Source organism: Pogonomyrmex barbatus, unplaced genomic scaffold, assembly GCF_055798465.1.
Source record: "Pogonomyrmex barbatus isolate J1 unplaced genomic scaffold, ASM5579846v1 scaffold1, whole genome shotgun sequence".
Lineage (NCBI taxonomy): Eukaryota > Metazoa > Arthropoda > Insecta > Hymenoptera > Formicidae > Pogonomyrmex > Pogonomyrmex barbatus.
Genome location: NW_028297098.1, coordinates 15,056,418 through 15,073,196, shown reverse-complemented (window position 1 = coordinate 15,073,196; position 16,779 = coordinate 15,056,418). Strand labels below are relative to the sequence as shown.

Genomic DNA, 16,779 nt, shown 5'->3' with positions numbered 1-16,779 from the left:
ATACGATTTTCACATCTCGTATCCATTGCTAGATAAATAAATTCGATAATAAATACATTCTGATACATGAAAACAATTCGATATATTTAAGATGAATAAACATAACTTAAAATCAGTTCCAAAACTTTATTAATAACAAGCAATTAACGCATTTATTCTTCAATTATATTGTCTTCAATTATATTATCTCTTTTATCAACTCAAATTCTAGCTCAATTTTGTTTTAAAATCTTGGCACGCGTCACGTACCATATTTTTTAATGTGTTACGTGAATTTTAAAGTATATTTATAATTATTTATTGAATTTTAAATGTTCAGATATATTTATGCTATTAAAAATCATAGAATAAGATGATAGAAGGAAAATATAATATAATTGAAAGATAATATAATTGCATCAAATGTTATTATCACTTGTTAAATAAAATACTGAAACTAAATTTAAGTTTTATTTATTTATTCTAAATATACTTATTTCTAAATATATTGAAATTTTTTTCGTATACTAGAATATATTTATCACTCTAAATTAATTTTAATCTTGATTTAACTTATTTTTTTATCTTTTTCTAGTTCTAAAAATTAGGAAAAGATAAATACATAAATTAAAACGGGATTCAAATTAATACATTTGGCAGACATGGGCATTAGAACGACTCCGATCGAATTTTTTTTTAATTAAATAAATTCATTCGACCAGCAGAATTGCTTAAAGCAAAGCTTCTAATTATGCATATGTATAATTCCTCATCTCTAATTTGATCTTTTTCTGTGCATCAAATAATATATCAATAGTTTAATAAAAATATAATTGCACGTAAATGATATAATGCAAGCATTATTTCATTAAAAAAAAATTACCAATTATGTCAGTTAGATCAAAATCATGAAGAAATTCTAATTAGCGGCATACGTTTATCCAGATTTTAATATCGCGAATTTCGATTATAAATAATTTCTAATTTATAAATATTATAAAATTATAAATATTGATCTCATTGTCGAATATTAACAAATTGTATGCATACTTGAAGCTATTTTGAATCATAAAAAAATCAAAAATAATTCATAAATAATAATTGTAATCAAAAATAATTCATTCATAATAATTGTAAAATAATTCATACAGATTTGTAAAATCATTCATACATTACGGTAGCATTAGTTAGTCATAACAAATCGTTATAGCTCGATAATAATAAAAATAACACATAAGTTCCGGTAATAATTGTTTATGAGATAGATTAATTAATATACGATTTGTAATGATATAATCGACATTAATGAATGAGCTGACGGAAAATGAACGTCACAAACGGGAAGTCGGCGTCTTTGAAGCGTAGGACGAACGGCGATCGCGAATCCGCGTCGATCGGTTAATCTGCGGTACAGAATATGAAATGTACAAAGCGGACATGTCATTTTCTCTTCTCTCGTGCCGTACTCGCTTAATTGCCTACCATTTTCTAAGACTACGGCTTCGCGATTAGTCGCGCTTAGCATACTTTTCTTCCTTCCCCCTCCCTCCCCCTCCCTTCCGCGCGTTCCCTTCTTTTGCTTGCGTTTGCGAAATCGTCGTCGGCGAACGCGCCGCGAAATCGTCGTGCGAACGGAATCATTAAGGCGATTATCGTTATTAAGTACTACGATAAGTTTTGGCACTTACAGATTTATGATTGCGCTAATTGCGAATTGATACCGGCCGCGCTCCGGGAAAACGACCTTCCTCTGCACTATGTATAACATATGTATATTTGATATAAAAAATCTCCATTGTGCGGTGCAGCAAAAATTGCAACCTCTGTGATCATTTCTGATGTTTTTTTTTTTTTTTTTTCTTTTCCACCGTGTTATCATGGCCTTCCTGGAGATGGTTTTGCGATTAATTTGTCAGCTGCTCGCGCAGTTAATAACGCGCCTAATAACGCGCGAGTTATAAAAGGCCATTGTTCCCCGCTTCATTCGCGGTATTATCGTCGGAGAGTTATTAATGTTTTATTAAGAATATCCCTGCCTACATATCGCGTTACAAAACTTCCATTTAATCTTATACTTGGCTACGAAGGCCTGAAGCTCCTTTTTACCTCGCTGTGGCAGAGCGAGAAAATCAATACGAGAAATCGTCTGAGATACATGCACGTATAAACATGGCAGTGGCTTAAATTGACGAAGTTCATTTTTTTTTTTATCGAGAATCTAGTTCTTTTCTTTGCTGACTTCCTTGCGGGTCGCGTGTGACTGTTGTACACGAGTTATTGCTTTGACAAATCGCTTTAGCTCGAGTAAAGCGACGCAAAACCACCGATGTTACAACGATTGTAATACGCGCGTCCCTTGAATCTATGTATGTTCCCAGAAAAAAGCTAAGTGTACTTTCGAATAATGTATATTTGAGTTACTAAGAACTGATTCTATATTGCGATATTGTGGAAAATACGGGGTGATCGTCATTTGCCTTAATGAACTGAAAAGAGAAAAGATCTGCGATATCTTTTGTGATTTTAACGAAATGCGAAGATAAAACAGAATACGTCTCACACATTAATTATTCGATTTTTAATTTAATCTGAACTTCAATGTCTAAAAAATAAAATCGGTATCCTGGTCAGTGTCCAGTAATGAAGAATTGATTTTGAGATAGCATCTTTGAGAGAGGGCGGATTTCGCTTGATAAGACAAGTGATATTAATAAGCGAGATCGAAAGTTTCCTCGTTTGAATGTGAAAAAATATAAATGAGATTGGCACAGCGATCATTCGAAAACACGGATGCTCGTTAAGAGACACAGAGAGGAGAGATAAGCGACAGATCATTGGTAACTGTTACGCGTGTTTCGTGTGTAACATTCTTACGCGAGCCGTGGCCTTTTCACTAAGAAACAAAAATAAAAGAAGAAATAAAAGCTCTTTATCCTCATGTATGAGATGAAAGGCGTTATCTCCGATATTCGCTTCGAGGCACGTTATTCTTCATGGACGCAATATGCTTGGATCGAATGCAAGGATCAACAATTCCTTGCCTTGCCGTTTTCACGTTAATCGATGGATGTGTGTTTGTGGAAATAAAATTCAAACGAGGCCGAAATCCGTATGAACGGTGACGTCACAGTTGTTGGGCTTATCGGCGGCTGCCATGTTCACCTCTACCAGGGTGTCCACGCTGTTGATCGGGCAGCCCTTGAGAATCTTTTGCGCCGCTAGACTGGTGAATTGCACCTGCATGTCGCTAAGACTGGGATAAGAATGGAGATCCGAGCCACGACTCACGGTCTTCTCCAGATTTGGCTCGGAGCCCTGGGGGGCCCGCTGCTGCTTCACCGTCTCGAGATTCTCGATGTAAACATCGTTGAAGGAGCCGCCGAAACCATCGTACGATTTGGTGGGCGACGGTGGATTCGAGGCGATGTTGTTCTTTGAACCTGGATGCAATAGATTGCGGTAACTCAGCGCGTCCTTCGACAGCGACAGGCTAAGCTTGCGCGAGTTGTTCATCGCGTCGTTGGTGTTCTTCGTGGTGGACAACGCGGTGGCTTCGTGCGCCAGAGCATTCTTGTCGACATTATTGCTCGAGCCATCGATCAGATGGGCCTGACTGTTGTTCAGCCGATTCGTCAGTTTCAGTTTGCTAGGCACTTCCTCCTCGAGTTTCGGTTTGTTCTCCTTGTCAGATTCTGAGAGTAGAAGACTCGTTTTTGGTTCCTTCGGCGTGTAGAGCGACGACGGACGTTCAGCTTTGACCGACTTGTTCAGCTTTTCGTCATCTAGTTTTGACTTGAAGAGCTTTTCGTCATCCACCCGAGTCTTGTAGGCCTTCTCGGTCACCAGCTCCCTCTCTTGCTTCTCCTTGCAGTCGATGACTTCCTTCTCGGCGATCTTCGTCTTCACCGTGCCGTTCTCGAAAGTGATTACGGACCTCATCGGTGAGTTATTCTGCTGAACGTAGATCTTCGTGCCGGGCGAGCCGGAAATAGTCGTCGTGCTGGTCGTATTGGACGCCAGCGTCACGCTATTCTGTATCGTCCGTTGCTCCTGCGACGACGGACTCAGATTGGTGGACACCTGAAGGGTTATTGAGTTCTGCGCCTCTTGAAGAGGAGTCAGCGAACCTTGCTGAACGACTTTCAGCGGTGACGATTTCGTCGACAGCATGGCCGTTTTCAATGGCGAACAAGTCAATTTTGTACTTGAAATCGACTTGCCGCTAGAATGAGACGAGTGACCCGACGAAGTTTTTTGTAATACCTTGAAATAACAAAAATGTATTTAAAAATTTAAACGAAATTGGATAAAATTGAAAAATTAAAGAAATTGTAAAGTTGAATGATCTAATTATTATTTATAAAAAATACAGTATCGAATTTATAAAAAATGCAGTATCGAAATTTTAAACTTTTGTCATATTTTTAAACGACGAATATGGAAATATTAATAACTCTGTTCTATTAAAGGAAGATGCACGTGCGAGTGTGCAGATATTTCGTTACATATTTATAACGGAATTAGAAATCTACCTTATGCTGCGGAGAACCGTTGGCCGACTTAGTGCCGCCGTTGCTGAAATCGTGACTCGGCCTTCTGGAGTTGGACTGCCTTGTGTTGGGCCTACCCAACGTGGTCGTTTTAGCCGGAGTGGCGTTCATCATTCTAACCGAGCCAGAGCTACCACCGCTTCTGCTGGGCGACGAGTTCGTTGAATTTTTATCATTTTGCGTTGGATTACGCGTTTGATAGGCATCCTGATTAGTGGTGTTGGACGGTAGAACGGACGCTCTGGACGTGCATCTGCTTAGGCTGGAGCATTTGGATCTCGGTAGAGTGGAACACGGTGATCGATGTCTTCGGGAGCTCCTTGGCGTCGAATTGGCCAACAAACTCGAAGAGTCACCGCTCGCTTGGCGCCGATGTCGCCTTGGCAAAGTGGCCGATCGCACCGAGCTCGAGTCATCCCACACTTGGAAACTGGCCTGCGATTGATCTAAGCCCTCCATCATCTGAGAAGAAGATTTTATCGATTTGACTTCGCGACTCGAGATTCTTTCCGCGGAACCGCGGAATTCTTATCTTCCGTTTTGAATTCAATAACTCAATCGCTTTGTATTATCTCCATTTATTATTGTTATTGCATTTCCACGTCAACTGATAACTTGGTACATTGTCGCCTCAAGAATTTTCATTAATTATCGGGAGAACCGGTTAATTAGCCTTGCGGCGCTGGGAGTGCTATGTAAGAAGTTTCGTTTTGCTAGTTCTTGTTGGGCAATACCTGTATATGTGCAACTTACCGAAGGGCTGGCGGCCCTTGTCTGCGTGGCAACGCTATGCAAATGCACAACGCGCGGATTAAACCACTCGGTGGGGGGATACTGAGCACTGAAAGTGCCCATTAATGGTGCGCCCTTCCTCCTTGTACTCCGCCGAAAGAGCCTTGAGAGCAGGCCTATCTTTTCTGAAAAAATCCCAGAAAAACCTTGAGGAAGGGATTTGGATTTGTTGCGCTTTGTCAAAAAACAATGAGGATCGAGGAAGGGTTTGCCAGCTACAGGGTGACTAAAAGCTACGATTTGGATTGTCTCATATGGTTTATATATATATGAAATATTTCGCAATGATTACAATTGTTTATAATTGTCCCAATATAATCGGTAAATTCATTAATCATAAGAAAATTCGAGAAATAATGTATAAAAATGTAAAATAAATTAATAAAATAACGTTGCCTATCTGGCGAATATAAATATAATTATGCAAAAATTTCCGACCGATGTGTAAAATTTACTTTAGCAAAATTTAATCTCTGAAAGGACAGTTATATACAATCGAAAGTATTTTTGAATCGATTCATCCATCACCCATTAAAGCGGAGTCACCCATCACCATGCAATCCCTTCCCCAATTAAACTCACTGGTTGGACTGTGAGGCGCGCTATCCGTGCTCGCGTATTCCGCGCTGGAAGACGTGTCGCTCCTTTCTGGTCTTCGTGGCAGGGACCGTGAACTTCCGCTTCTGTGTAAACGTCTGGCCGAGCCCCAAAGCCGCAGAGAGTGTCGCCTCTCGAGACGGCCGGGCATCGACCGACACCTAGCGAACAGGACCTTATCGTTGGGATTTCCTGGAAGAAAGATAGTCAACGTTGCTCCTCACGCCTTACATAATATTACATTACATAACATTTTATAATATATATATAAAAGAATATTTTTATACATGTATATATTATATGAAGAAGATAAAAAAACAAATGTAAACAAAGAAATTATTTAAAAATGCTGATGAAGTGACGATGTCCGTATCTTAGAAACTTGATTATCCTCATATCTACTCATCGTATTATCTGTTAAGTTACATATTTGGGGAAAGTGTGTATCGGGAAAATCCAGGTTACTCAAATTAAACGGAGCGGCAGGGAAGAGTAAATTCCTTCGCGGCGCGGAGATGACCGTGCAAATGTCAGAACGGTGAGACGACGCGTTCGTTCTGGTTAAAAAGGGTTAATATCACGACCGAAATGTATTGCAATTAAAAAAAAAAGAAAAAAAAAAGAAAAAAGTGGAATACCCTCATTCCTGAGAGTTTCATCTTGGTACATAGCCACGGGCGATACGCCGACGTACCGACCGGCGACGAGTGGGTTACCAGCGTGAGAATCAGCCGAGAAACGAGTAAGAGAAAAGTAGGAAGATTATATACGTGTGGTCCCCTCCCCTCCTCGCCACAATGATGTCGACAGCGTATGTAACGGTAGACAATGTCGTGACCAATAGCTAATATATTGGTTGTGCTAAACGCTATCCAGGCATCGTCGGCTTCTCTAACCCGTCCTCTCCTTCTCTCTTTTTCCCTTTTTCCTCTCATTCTCATGTGTGCGCCGTGCCGATGCTCGCAGCTCTATTCCTTGCGTACACACATTTTCTCTCTCTCTCTCTCTCTCTTTTTCTTCTCGACGCATATTATAAGAAAAATGAAAAATGAAAAAAGAAACGCACCGCAAAAAGCTTCCGCGTGCGCTGTGGGTTGTGGTACGGAGGTCTCGACCGACGATATATCGCAAGAAACGCAAGAACTTTTTGTCGGAGACGATAAAAAGCCACGAGAGATAGAAGAGGCTTCCCGTTGTGGCGACAATCGAAACGACAATCGCGTCGGGATTTTTCAAGAGTAATCGGGGGATCAGCGCGATGTTTCTCGACCGAGAGAAACGCTGACGACAGAGATGGGGAATAAGAATGCGTATAGCAGAGGATATTGTCCCTTTCCGAGGGATTTCCGCGAACGTGGCAAAAAGCGAAATTAAGATCGCACGCTGATTTTTCGTACGCGGTCGCGAGAGGAATTGACGATCTTCCGCCGGCGAGACTTGCGTGGCTACCAAGGACGACAACAACATAAACGCTCTCCCGACCCGTCCGTCGAGTCGCCGGCAGAAAAAGGCCCCCCCGAGAGTGAGTAGCTTAGCGAACTGCTCTCCTCCTGGACACAATCGGAACGTTTCCCGAACACGTGCCGAACGAGTTTGCCTGGGCCGACCGGTCTCTCTGCCGAGCGAGCGAGTTCGTTCTCGCGAGTTTTACGAGGGCTCCAGCTTCCTGCGCATCCTCTCCCGTGAGACACGGCGAAATCGATCTCGGACTTAGCCACGGCCTTACGCGCCTTCGTCTTTTGTGCGCACGTCATCGGCCTCGACGTCGCAAAAATTACGCGAGGTATTATAAGTACACAGACGTACCTCTGCACGTACGCTTTATGTTACGCCCGCAGCGCACATTAATTCCTCTCCGCGATACTCAACGGCTATAGCATTATTTAATAAGAAGAATTTCTTCGTTTCGCCGTGCTATATTTAGTACTTTCCTGAAACATAATTTCGTACTCGCATAGTGCACGTCCGCGCCGCGTCGTGGAAACGGTGCTAACGCGTTAAATTGATCGGCGATGCATTATAAATTAACTATTGCGATTAATTAATCGCGAGATGGCGATTTCGACCGGGGGGGGGGGGGGGGAACGTGGTTATGGGAAACTTTCCCTCGCGCACCGCAGAAGACAACGGGATACGCGACACTCTAATAAGACGCAAAGACCTCCGCGGTTACTACCGAATGAAGACGAAAGCACGCTAATCGCGTCGTCATCCGACACCATCTTTCGTTCGCGACATACATACAAGCGATACTTTCGCAACGTTGAATTTCTTACACGACAACTTCCTCGTGGAAGTACGCAGGTAATATATCTACGTTTCCTCGTGATTAATAGCGTGTCTCGTTTAACACCGTTTACCTTACTTCACGTATTTTTATATTCCATATCGACTGAAATATTTAAAGTAAAGAAAATTTTGGTGAGGCAACTTTTTTCAAAAGTCATCACGCTAGGACATTATAGACTTTGTCTATTGAAAGAACGGCACGGGAGGTGACGTCAGGCTCGGAAAATAATTAGCGAGGCTCGTTTTACCTCCGCAAATAACGTCCGCCAGGTTCGTCTGTACAGCCTGATGCGTAACATCGCCGTCTCGCAGAGTAAGCATCTCGCCATGTACGAGTGCCACCGCCTCGTCGTTGCTCATCAGCATACTACCCTGACCTCTGGACCCGTTCATATCCCTGGAACACCGCCTGGAGCTACCGGAGTCGCGTCTAAGCCTTTTCGTCTCGGGCGTTACGACGAAGTAGCCCTGAGATGTGTGATAGATCTTCCGCTCTTGCATGAGCTTGGCGAGCGCGTCATAAACGAGCTCTCGGCTGGGCCTCTGCATTGCCGGGAAGGCGTTCCTCAGGGCTGATCTGAGGGTGTCCAAGGTCGCCGCCTGCCTCTGGGAAGTCAGCTCCAGAATAGCCCAGCACAAGGCTTCTGGCAGCGGCGTGAACTGACCTTGAGAAACTGGAGCCACTAGACAATCCTCTATATCACCTGCGAAACAGAAGGGGCCCGAGATTAATACGCCAGCATCTTCGGCCGGGCGTCCGGAGGCCACGTTATTTTTCTAGGAATTAATTGAACGGCGAGTTCGATCGTCCGGCCTAGCCGTTTTACGTAACCCGTTTCTACGCTTCAATGTCAATTTTCTGCCGTTATGGCATCCCGCGTGCCGGATTTTACGACCGTTTGTCACATTAGCGCCTCTGGGGATAAAATGAGCAGCAGGATGATGCCGTAATTTTATATTTTTCATTTATCTCTATCGCCGTCGCGGTAAATTCTTCTGTTTGTCCTTTTGACATGATTGCGTAATTTTATTTTCAAGGCTGTCGCCGACGAAATGTAATAACTATTCAAATCCAGTGACACATTCAAATTACATTCTTGTAATTAAAGCTGTTTTAACTCGAATCGAGATCTACCTCGCATTTGCATACGTGTTACGACTGTTAAGTATTTCATTAGGAAGCACACGACGATGAGAAAGAGTCACGTTGGGTTTCATGCCGCATTCGTGATCGCGAGAGTCCCAGTGAGTGGAACAGAGATACGGGCATTCCAATTACGAATTAATCAAATTCCTTCCACGAATGAAGTCAAAGAACAAACGTGATCGGTGAATATGAAAAAAAGGCGGCGAATTTATTAAGCCCGGGCGGCGGTGATTCGGATATTGTGGAAGAATCGAAATCCTTATTCTTCCAGTCACGTTTTACGGTAACCTGGCGACACTGCGACTGCGTGCTCTCCTACATTTAGGTTCACGCCCACAAAAAAGAATATGGATTATTCTAAACTCGAGAGTCGGCAGGACCTCGAAATTCCCCGCGAGGCCCGCGCTTCGTTCGTGCGACGAATCTGTAATGTCGATTCGAAGTCGATACAGGGAAAGTCAATATCAGTGTGAACTTGAAACGCGCACGACTCTCCCGCGTCTCTCTCTATCGCAATATCATTCGCGATAAAATATATTTATAATATTTCCAATCCGCAAAGGATACGCCGCGCACAGAAGAAAAATGTCTGTTTGTGAAATCGCTGGCTTATAATCAAAGGTTTCCACCGATAGAGAAGCTCCGTTTCAAGTACGGGAAAGTCGACTGCCAACGTCGACATATACGTGAAGCGTACCGAGCTCTTCTGGACCGTTGAAATATTTTAATCAATGTAATCGCGGCTAGTATGCCGAGACCCGACAATGCATTCGCGGAGCCACTTGCTCCACCGATCGTGTGTAATTAAAGGTTTGAGCCGACCGGAGAAGAAGCTCTATTTAAAGTTCGTGCGATCGCGGGCCCGCCTTCTCTAAGGCGCAACTCTGCAATTTCCCCGCATGTCTGTCAACGGTTGCCTTTGTTGTTCGCGAGACAGGGCAAGACAGGAAAGAGCGGGTCTCCAATTACGCGTGTAACCAACGTGTAGAAAACGCCCGCATCGCGAGCTCCCGTTAAACAATTATCGTAAATAGGCCGAATAAGTCCGCCTTCCTACTCTCCTATTCTTTCGGGGTATCTCGCTGACAGAACGAGTCTTGTCTCGTTGTTGCGCCTTTACACGCCGACATCTATCTCCGCTTGATACGCGCGTTTCGTAAAGCCGGGTAATACGTAAAAGCGGCTTCGGTAACGCTTCCACTTTCAACTTGAACATTATTCTCACGTTCGATGCTCATTGAATAGAGGAGGTGCCCATTTAAACTTCGACTTGCCTTATACTCCGACTACTTAGCGAAATTGTTTCTCACGCTCCACGCTTCATTTGAGATCCGCATCTACAGTTTAGTTAATGAAATAAGATATCGTGGTTCATTCATTTATTCCTTTCTGGGACACGATTCTGATACCTCGTTTAACGCTTGGTAAGGCACGATACGGCGATCACAAGAAAATTCGGACCTTAACTATTTCGAGCAAACATTATCGTCTATTTACATCTCTCTTCGCCTCGCCAAGATGATCTATTAAATTTTCTCGTCGCGACTTCGAGCAAGTGGCACTTAAGCGCTCACGTGGGAGCGGCCAGTTTCGGTTTCATTCGCGCGAGCGAGATCTTATCCCGTAAGCGAACGCGGCATGGAAAAAAAGTGCATGATCTACGTCATCGCGCCGGGAGATCGCGAAGAAAACGAGGCGTGTATCACGGTGGCGTTGCACAATTTTCAAGGAGCTTTGTCGTCGACAAGACGGACGGAAAGACGGACGTCGAAGCGAGGTCAGCGGGATCGTGGAACTCGATACGTCGGTTTTCTGGGACGCGTAGATGCTCGCTGACTCGCATTCCACACGTCATGAGAATCCCGTCCCGAACGTGTCCCGAACGTGTTCTCCGCGTGCGTTATCTCGCACGCGTTATTCACTCGTGCGGCACTCCAAATTTGAAAGGTCGTCGACCGGCGAAGATCGTGCGAATTTGTCGCGATGAAAGTCGTCGAGAGTTCCCCCCCTCCCCCCCCCCCCCGTGACATCGCCAGGTCTTTTTATTTCGTTTCCGTTTTACACACTTTTTTCTCCCAGAGTGGAACGTTTCTTATTCTAACGATCGAGCGATCTTTCTCCTTTTTATTTGGACGATTAGATGACATCCGGTTGAAGGCGGCTAAAGCCTCCGACTCGTTTTACTCTTGAAATTAAATCGTCGAAGCGTACGCGCGCAATTTCAGATGTACACCGGGAGAACACCGACAATTAGACGCGCGTCATAAATTTTCCGGAAAGCGTTCTGCATGCGTCAAACCGCTCCATTTGTCGTTTTGTTTTCAATGCTGCGGCCGCGTGATATAAGACCGACCGCGCCATCGATCGGGACGTACGATTTATGGCCGATGGACATTTACCACCCAACTAGCGGTTGTGCAAATGGCCATTAACGGTTTATTCTTATTTTTGTTAGGCTATGCTTTATGACTCGTCTATGCCTATGGGTAGAATTTAAAAGAACGTCGATCTCGCATCGACGGCTGTTTCGATTCCTGCGTCGCTCTATCGTTTTGCGGCTTTCTCTCGATCGCAGATCTCGATATTGCAATGTCATTTTGTTGTACAAAGCCGCTCTTATTATCCGAGTACAAAGTACTCTAAATAAAATCAGGTAACTGGATCGGGAGGGGAGAGGAGCGTAGAGGGGAAGGGTGGAGGAGGGGGAGTCTTGATATTTATTCTTTTCTTTTTGTTATTCATTGTGCGAGCTGCAACGAAACGTTTCTCTCTCAGCTCGTCTCGAGTTCCGCGAGATGCGACCACGTCACGAATAACGACGCGAAGTCGACGACACCGATCCGCCGGGGGAACAGTAGATACAACACCGCGAAGCGCACACCTGCCGACCTGCGGCGACCCTGCGAAAGGCTATTATTAGCATCCTGCACCTTTCTATCATTCCGCGAGACTTTATTATAATACCGCTCTGTGCACGCGCGCGCGCGCGCGCTGCCCACGTAGACAGCATTTGTTTGGTTGTCTCGAAGAGAAGTAAAAGGTAGAGAGCCGGGCTGGCATTCGGGTCGGTCTATCCGCGCCCACGCGAAAATATATCGAGAAATATCACTGCGGGCAATGGACGCGGGTGCGGAAAGACGCCGGAGACAGGAGACTGTCGAGGCTGCCGAGGGGAAACGACAGAGAGAGAGAGAGAGAGAGACTGATTACTTCTCTCAGACCGTTCTTCGAAACGCGAGCGCGGTGGGATCACTTCCGGTGTATACCGTACAAGCTGCAGAACACGCTGCATATATCCTTATCGCCGTGATCCATCGTGTTGGTTGGGTTGGTTGGTTGGTCGGTCGATCGGCCGACCTCCGTCGCCTTTATGGCTATGCTCATGGGAAATGGCAAAGACCACTCGCCACTCGAGGAATCACCTCGTAACAAGGCGACCTTTGAGTCGCGTATATACTCTCCAAGAAAAGAGTCCCCGGCGATTACCCGGGATCGCTGATTATATGTAAAATCCTTAAGACGCCACTTCATACCCGCGGCTATATATCGATTCCGCGACTCATTCTCCCTCATTTGTTTATCTTACGCCGGCCTCTTTTTGTCGGATTATGTCAGAGTACGCGAGAGCAAATACGGAAATCATACGTTAGATTAATCACATGTTAGATTGTTGATTGCATGGTATAACGGCGTTGACAGCACCGCGGAAACCGTCGTATCTTTTCACTCTTCTAAAAGGCACCGCATTCATCCGGAAGATTAAATATAAGACCGGACATATTTCACTCTCTATGAGCGGTGTCACCTTAAATAATACTAAATTAATTAAAGTTAACGAACGTTTAGGTCACTTCCCCTCGAGTTTTGTTCGTAAGAAGAAACGAGAGATCAATTATCTCTAATTAATACTCATAGAAACAGTTCTAAGAATCGATTCTATCAACGTTCATGAAGTAAATTAAGTGTTGTTTTTTTTTTTTTGTAATATTGATTAGAGTGCCAGTAAGGATAGGTTATTCATTTAAGCCTAATCATGCTCGTTTCTATTAGCATCAGTGTTAGAAGTAATTATTAGAAATAAGTTAGAATTTTTGACTGACAAGTAAGTATCCTTGCACAAAATTATTTTAGAAATTATTTTAGAATATTTATAATACAAATATAAATTTAAGAATAATACAAATATATTTGTATAAAACTAATTTTTAATAAATCGACACTCAAATATATTTTATATATTTCTTGTTATATTTCATTATTATCAATTTCATTATTATCAGCTTTAAATCTAAATTTAATTTTAACGGAAATTTTATTAAACTGAAGATTAAGATGAAAATGATAGAAGTGGGTCTAAGTCGACGTTGATGGAATCAACTTTGAGAACAGCTGTCGAGTGAAACTCTCAGAGACTACAAGACAAGAAGAATGAAGCGTACGGAAGAATGTGCAGTCCTTTCGGACAAGGCGTGGTTGGCTAATGTCCGGTTCGCACGATCACCAGATCTCTCATTCGTTCCTATTCGAATTTATGCATCCCTGTCGGTAGTCAATAATCCCGCCGTGTCGCTGACCAGCCGTTTTGTTATCCGTATGCGGAATGCGAGTGCAGTTATGTAAGAGACACGAGTCAATTATAAATAAGTAGACACACGCGCGTGTTGTATCCCGACGGCTGTCGCCGTCGCTGTACACTATCGGAAATAAATTTTCCTCACTGAAGACAAACGTCGTGCCACGAATTCCACGGTGAGGCACGATAAGCGAGAAGCGAATCGAAAATCAAATGGAGCATTCATTAAGTTTAAACGCGCGAACTCTCGACTTGAGACACGAACACACGCCAACGCTAACGTCGGGATCGTTTCCCCCGAGTTACGTCATTCGCGGCCACGATCTGCTGGAGCATTATTGCATACAATGCATCGCGAGTTACATCGAAAATTAAGCCGTATACAATTATCCGGCGTGTATCTCTAACGAGATATGAATCTCGGCATTATTCTTTTCCGGAGACACTTTGTAACGTATGAACTTCTGAGCGATAAGTAGTCACGGCGAATTATTCGCTCTCGTGATCTTTTCGAGGAATTATCCCGCCGTCGAATCCGGGTCGCGACAACATACACTCGACAACAGTGACGAACACGCGGTGTCCATAATGATCTTTGCCTAAGGCCTAACTCAAACATCGTTCAGTTGGCTCAGACTATCGCGAAATATCCAATCTGCAAACAAGAAGCGCTGTCGCGACGATTCGCATCGTACAGAGAACTGAGGCTTGACGCTGAATTTTCTAGGCAGAATTTTTTTTATTAAATTCTTAGATATCTAAATCGAACATCGTTGTGAACATCATGTTTGTGACATAATTCGTCGTTAAATATTCAAGTAATAACAAGTTTGTTGTTTTATAAATTTTCATATTAGAGACATAATGAGAGTCGCACACGTTACGTGATGGCTGTATTCAGTGATAGACACGAGAGACTTTGACGGCTTCAGAAATATCTGTTTTTCATGCCGGACCCAGTTTTTCAATAACATGCATTTTACACCACGCATACGCCTACGACATGCACGTGGTGTCATTGGCTGCGAATTCCTACGATCCTACGCAGGTGGTGAATGACGACATATCGCGCGGACAGCGCAGTATACTTGCAGATTTAACTGCCGCCTTAAATAAAACTTTCATGAGGTCAGTAGCGTGTCCTTAATCATCCAGCGAGACATCGTAGAGTGTCATCTTGAATTATTAGCAAGAAACATTTTTATACATTTTTTTTCACCATCTTCGAACGGGGACGAGTTGCGCGTACGCAAACCAAAAACGTTCGCGTTTTCTCGCGCTATCATCGCGTATGAGAAACAGAGTATACGTGGACTTTCTCTAGCCTCTCGTATCTATCAAATGTAAGCCGCTTAAGCCTCTTCGAGAAGAGGTACACGTATATGTCTATATATATATACACAGATGCTGCAAAAGTTGCATGCGTCGTCGATGCTTCTAAACGTACGCAAATGCGCGAGCGCATACATTATCAGGAGACAATACGCAGCGAAGCTGCATTACGAGAAATATGATCGTGTCGCAAGATATGTAAAAAAAGTCGCCATTTCGTCATTGCGTCATTGCGCATCAATGATGTAAATTGCAGTCGGGTATTTTTTTCCACCGTCGAGGCTAAGTAAAAATATTTCATTTTCGCGCGGCGCGATAATGCGTGAAACTCGGAATATTCTTACTAAGGGATATATCGCAAAACGATCGATGTCGTGACACACCGGCCACTTTCCATCCCGAGGCCTCCTCGTATATCGTGTCTCGATATGCAGGTTCCGCGCGCGCTATATATCCCCCTCGTGCCACATACTCGTATTACAGCCGCCTAACGTATCAAAAGCAGCAGGCATAACAATGCAAAGCATTTTAATCCTTCGCCTACGAGAAGTGCATCGGAGGGCGAGGGAGGGAGACGGGAGGGGTAGAGCGTGCCCGCGAGTGCTCGCGCGGGATTTCTGTTTCTACTTGTTTTTTTTTTTTTTTCTCTCTCTCATTTTTCTTTTTCCTTCGCCTCCATGAGCTCCGAGCGAATCCCCGTTACGGTGATATTAAATTTCGTTGTGGATCGCCAACGGCGGCGGCAGCACGGGGAGACGACTAGATCGCGCTCGGATTTAAATCCCGACCTCACGGGTCGTGTGATTTTTCGTTCGCCGGAAAGACGATATAAGCCGAGGCCATGAGAATCGACTCGTAGCCTCGATTCCGCCGTTCGACGCTGCTGGCTGCTGGCTGCATCATACGCCGATACCATTCGTTCTCCTCGCGATAAGGGCGCAGCCTCGTCCGCTCCGCTCTCGCGTTTGACAAGCCGTCGGCGAGCCGTTTTGCAAGTACGATTACTCAACGCGCGCCTGTCCACCTCGCTATAATGCAATAATAGCGCTAACGAATTAATCATTAATACCAATTTATTAAACTTATTTTTTTTTTTTTTTTTTATTATGTAATATATTTGTTACGTGATCGCTGTGCGATATTTTTATTCGATATCACTTTTATCAGCGATCGCGATTTAATCTCTTGTGCACGATGTACATCGTGATTATTATATATGGGACATACAGATTTGAGATTTTCATTGCCTCATCGTCGATCACGACCGATAATGGCGTAATTGAGTTGAACCGAAAGGAATCGACCCTCGAGTAATAAATCTCATATTGTGCTCATTGTGATCGTCGATTTCAGTGCGGTGCGGTTTTAATGATAATTAGGAAGCTTTTCGACGCGATGAAGCATTGCATCGTGCTCGGAACAAAGTATCTTCGACCTGCCACTCCCAATCGAGAAAGTTTTATATTATTCTTGGCCATTGTTTCTTAGATAATAAATGGTGCAAGATTGTAGGGCGAGCT

The 16,779-nt window shown here is 43.8% G+C and overlaps 1 protein-coding gene across 2 annotated transcripts in view; it reads right to left on the bottom strand.

Moving 5' to 3' along the window:
• Positions 1–1,811: 1,811 nt before the first annotated feature.
• Positions 1,812–16,779, bottom strand: part of knockout (Stork-head domain-containing protein knockout) — a 74,904-nt gene continuing 59,936 nt past the window's right edge. The window contains exons 4-8 of one of the 2 annotated variants that reach the window (XM_011649945.3): positions 8,456–8,911; positions 5,904–6,110; positions 5,283–5,467; positions 4,512–4,991; positions 1,812–4,242 (exon numbers count right to left, since the gene is read on the bottom strand). In XM_011649945.3, the coding sequence (XP_011648247.2) occupies positions 3,070–4,242; positions 4,512–4,991; positions 5,283–5,467; positions 5,904–6,110; positions 8,456–8,911 (2,501 nt within the window). In that variant the 3' untranslated portion in view covers positions 1,812–3,069. The remainder of the gene's footprint in view (positions 4,243–4,511; positions 4,992–5,282; positions 5,468–5,903; positions 6,111–8,455; positions 8,912–16,779) is intronic. The other variant, XM_011649946.3, reaches the window with a different exon arrangement.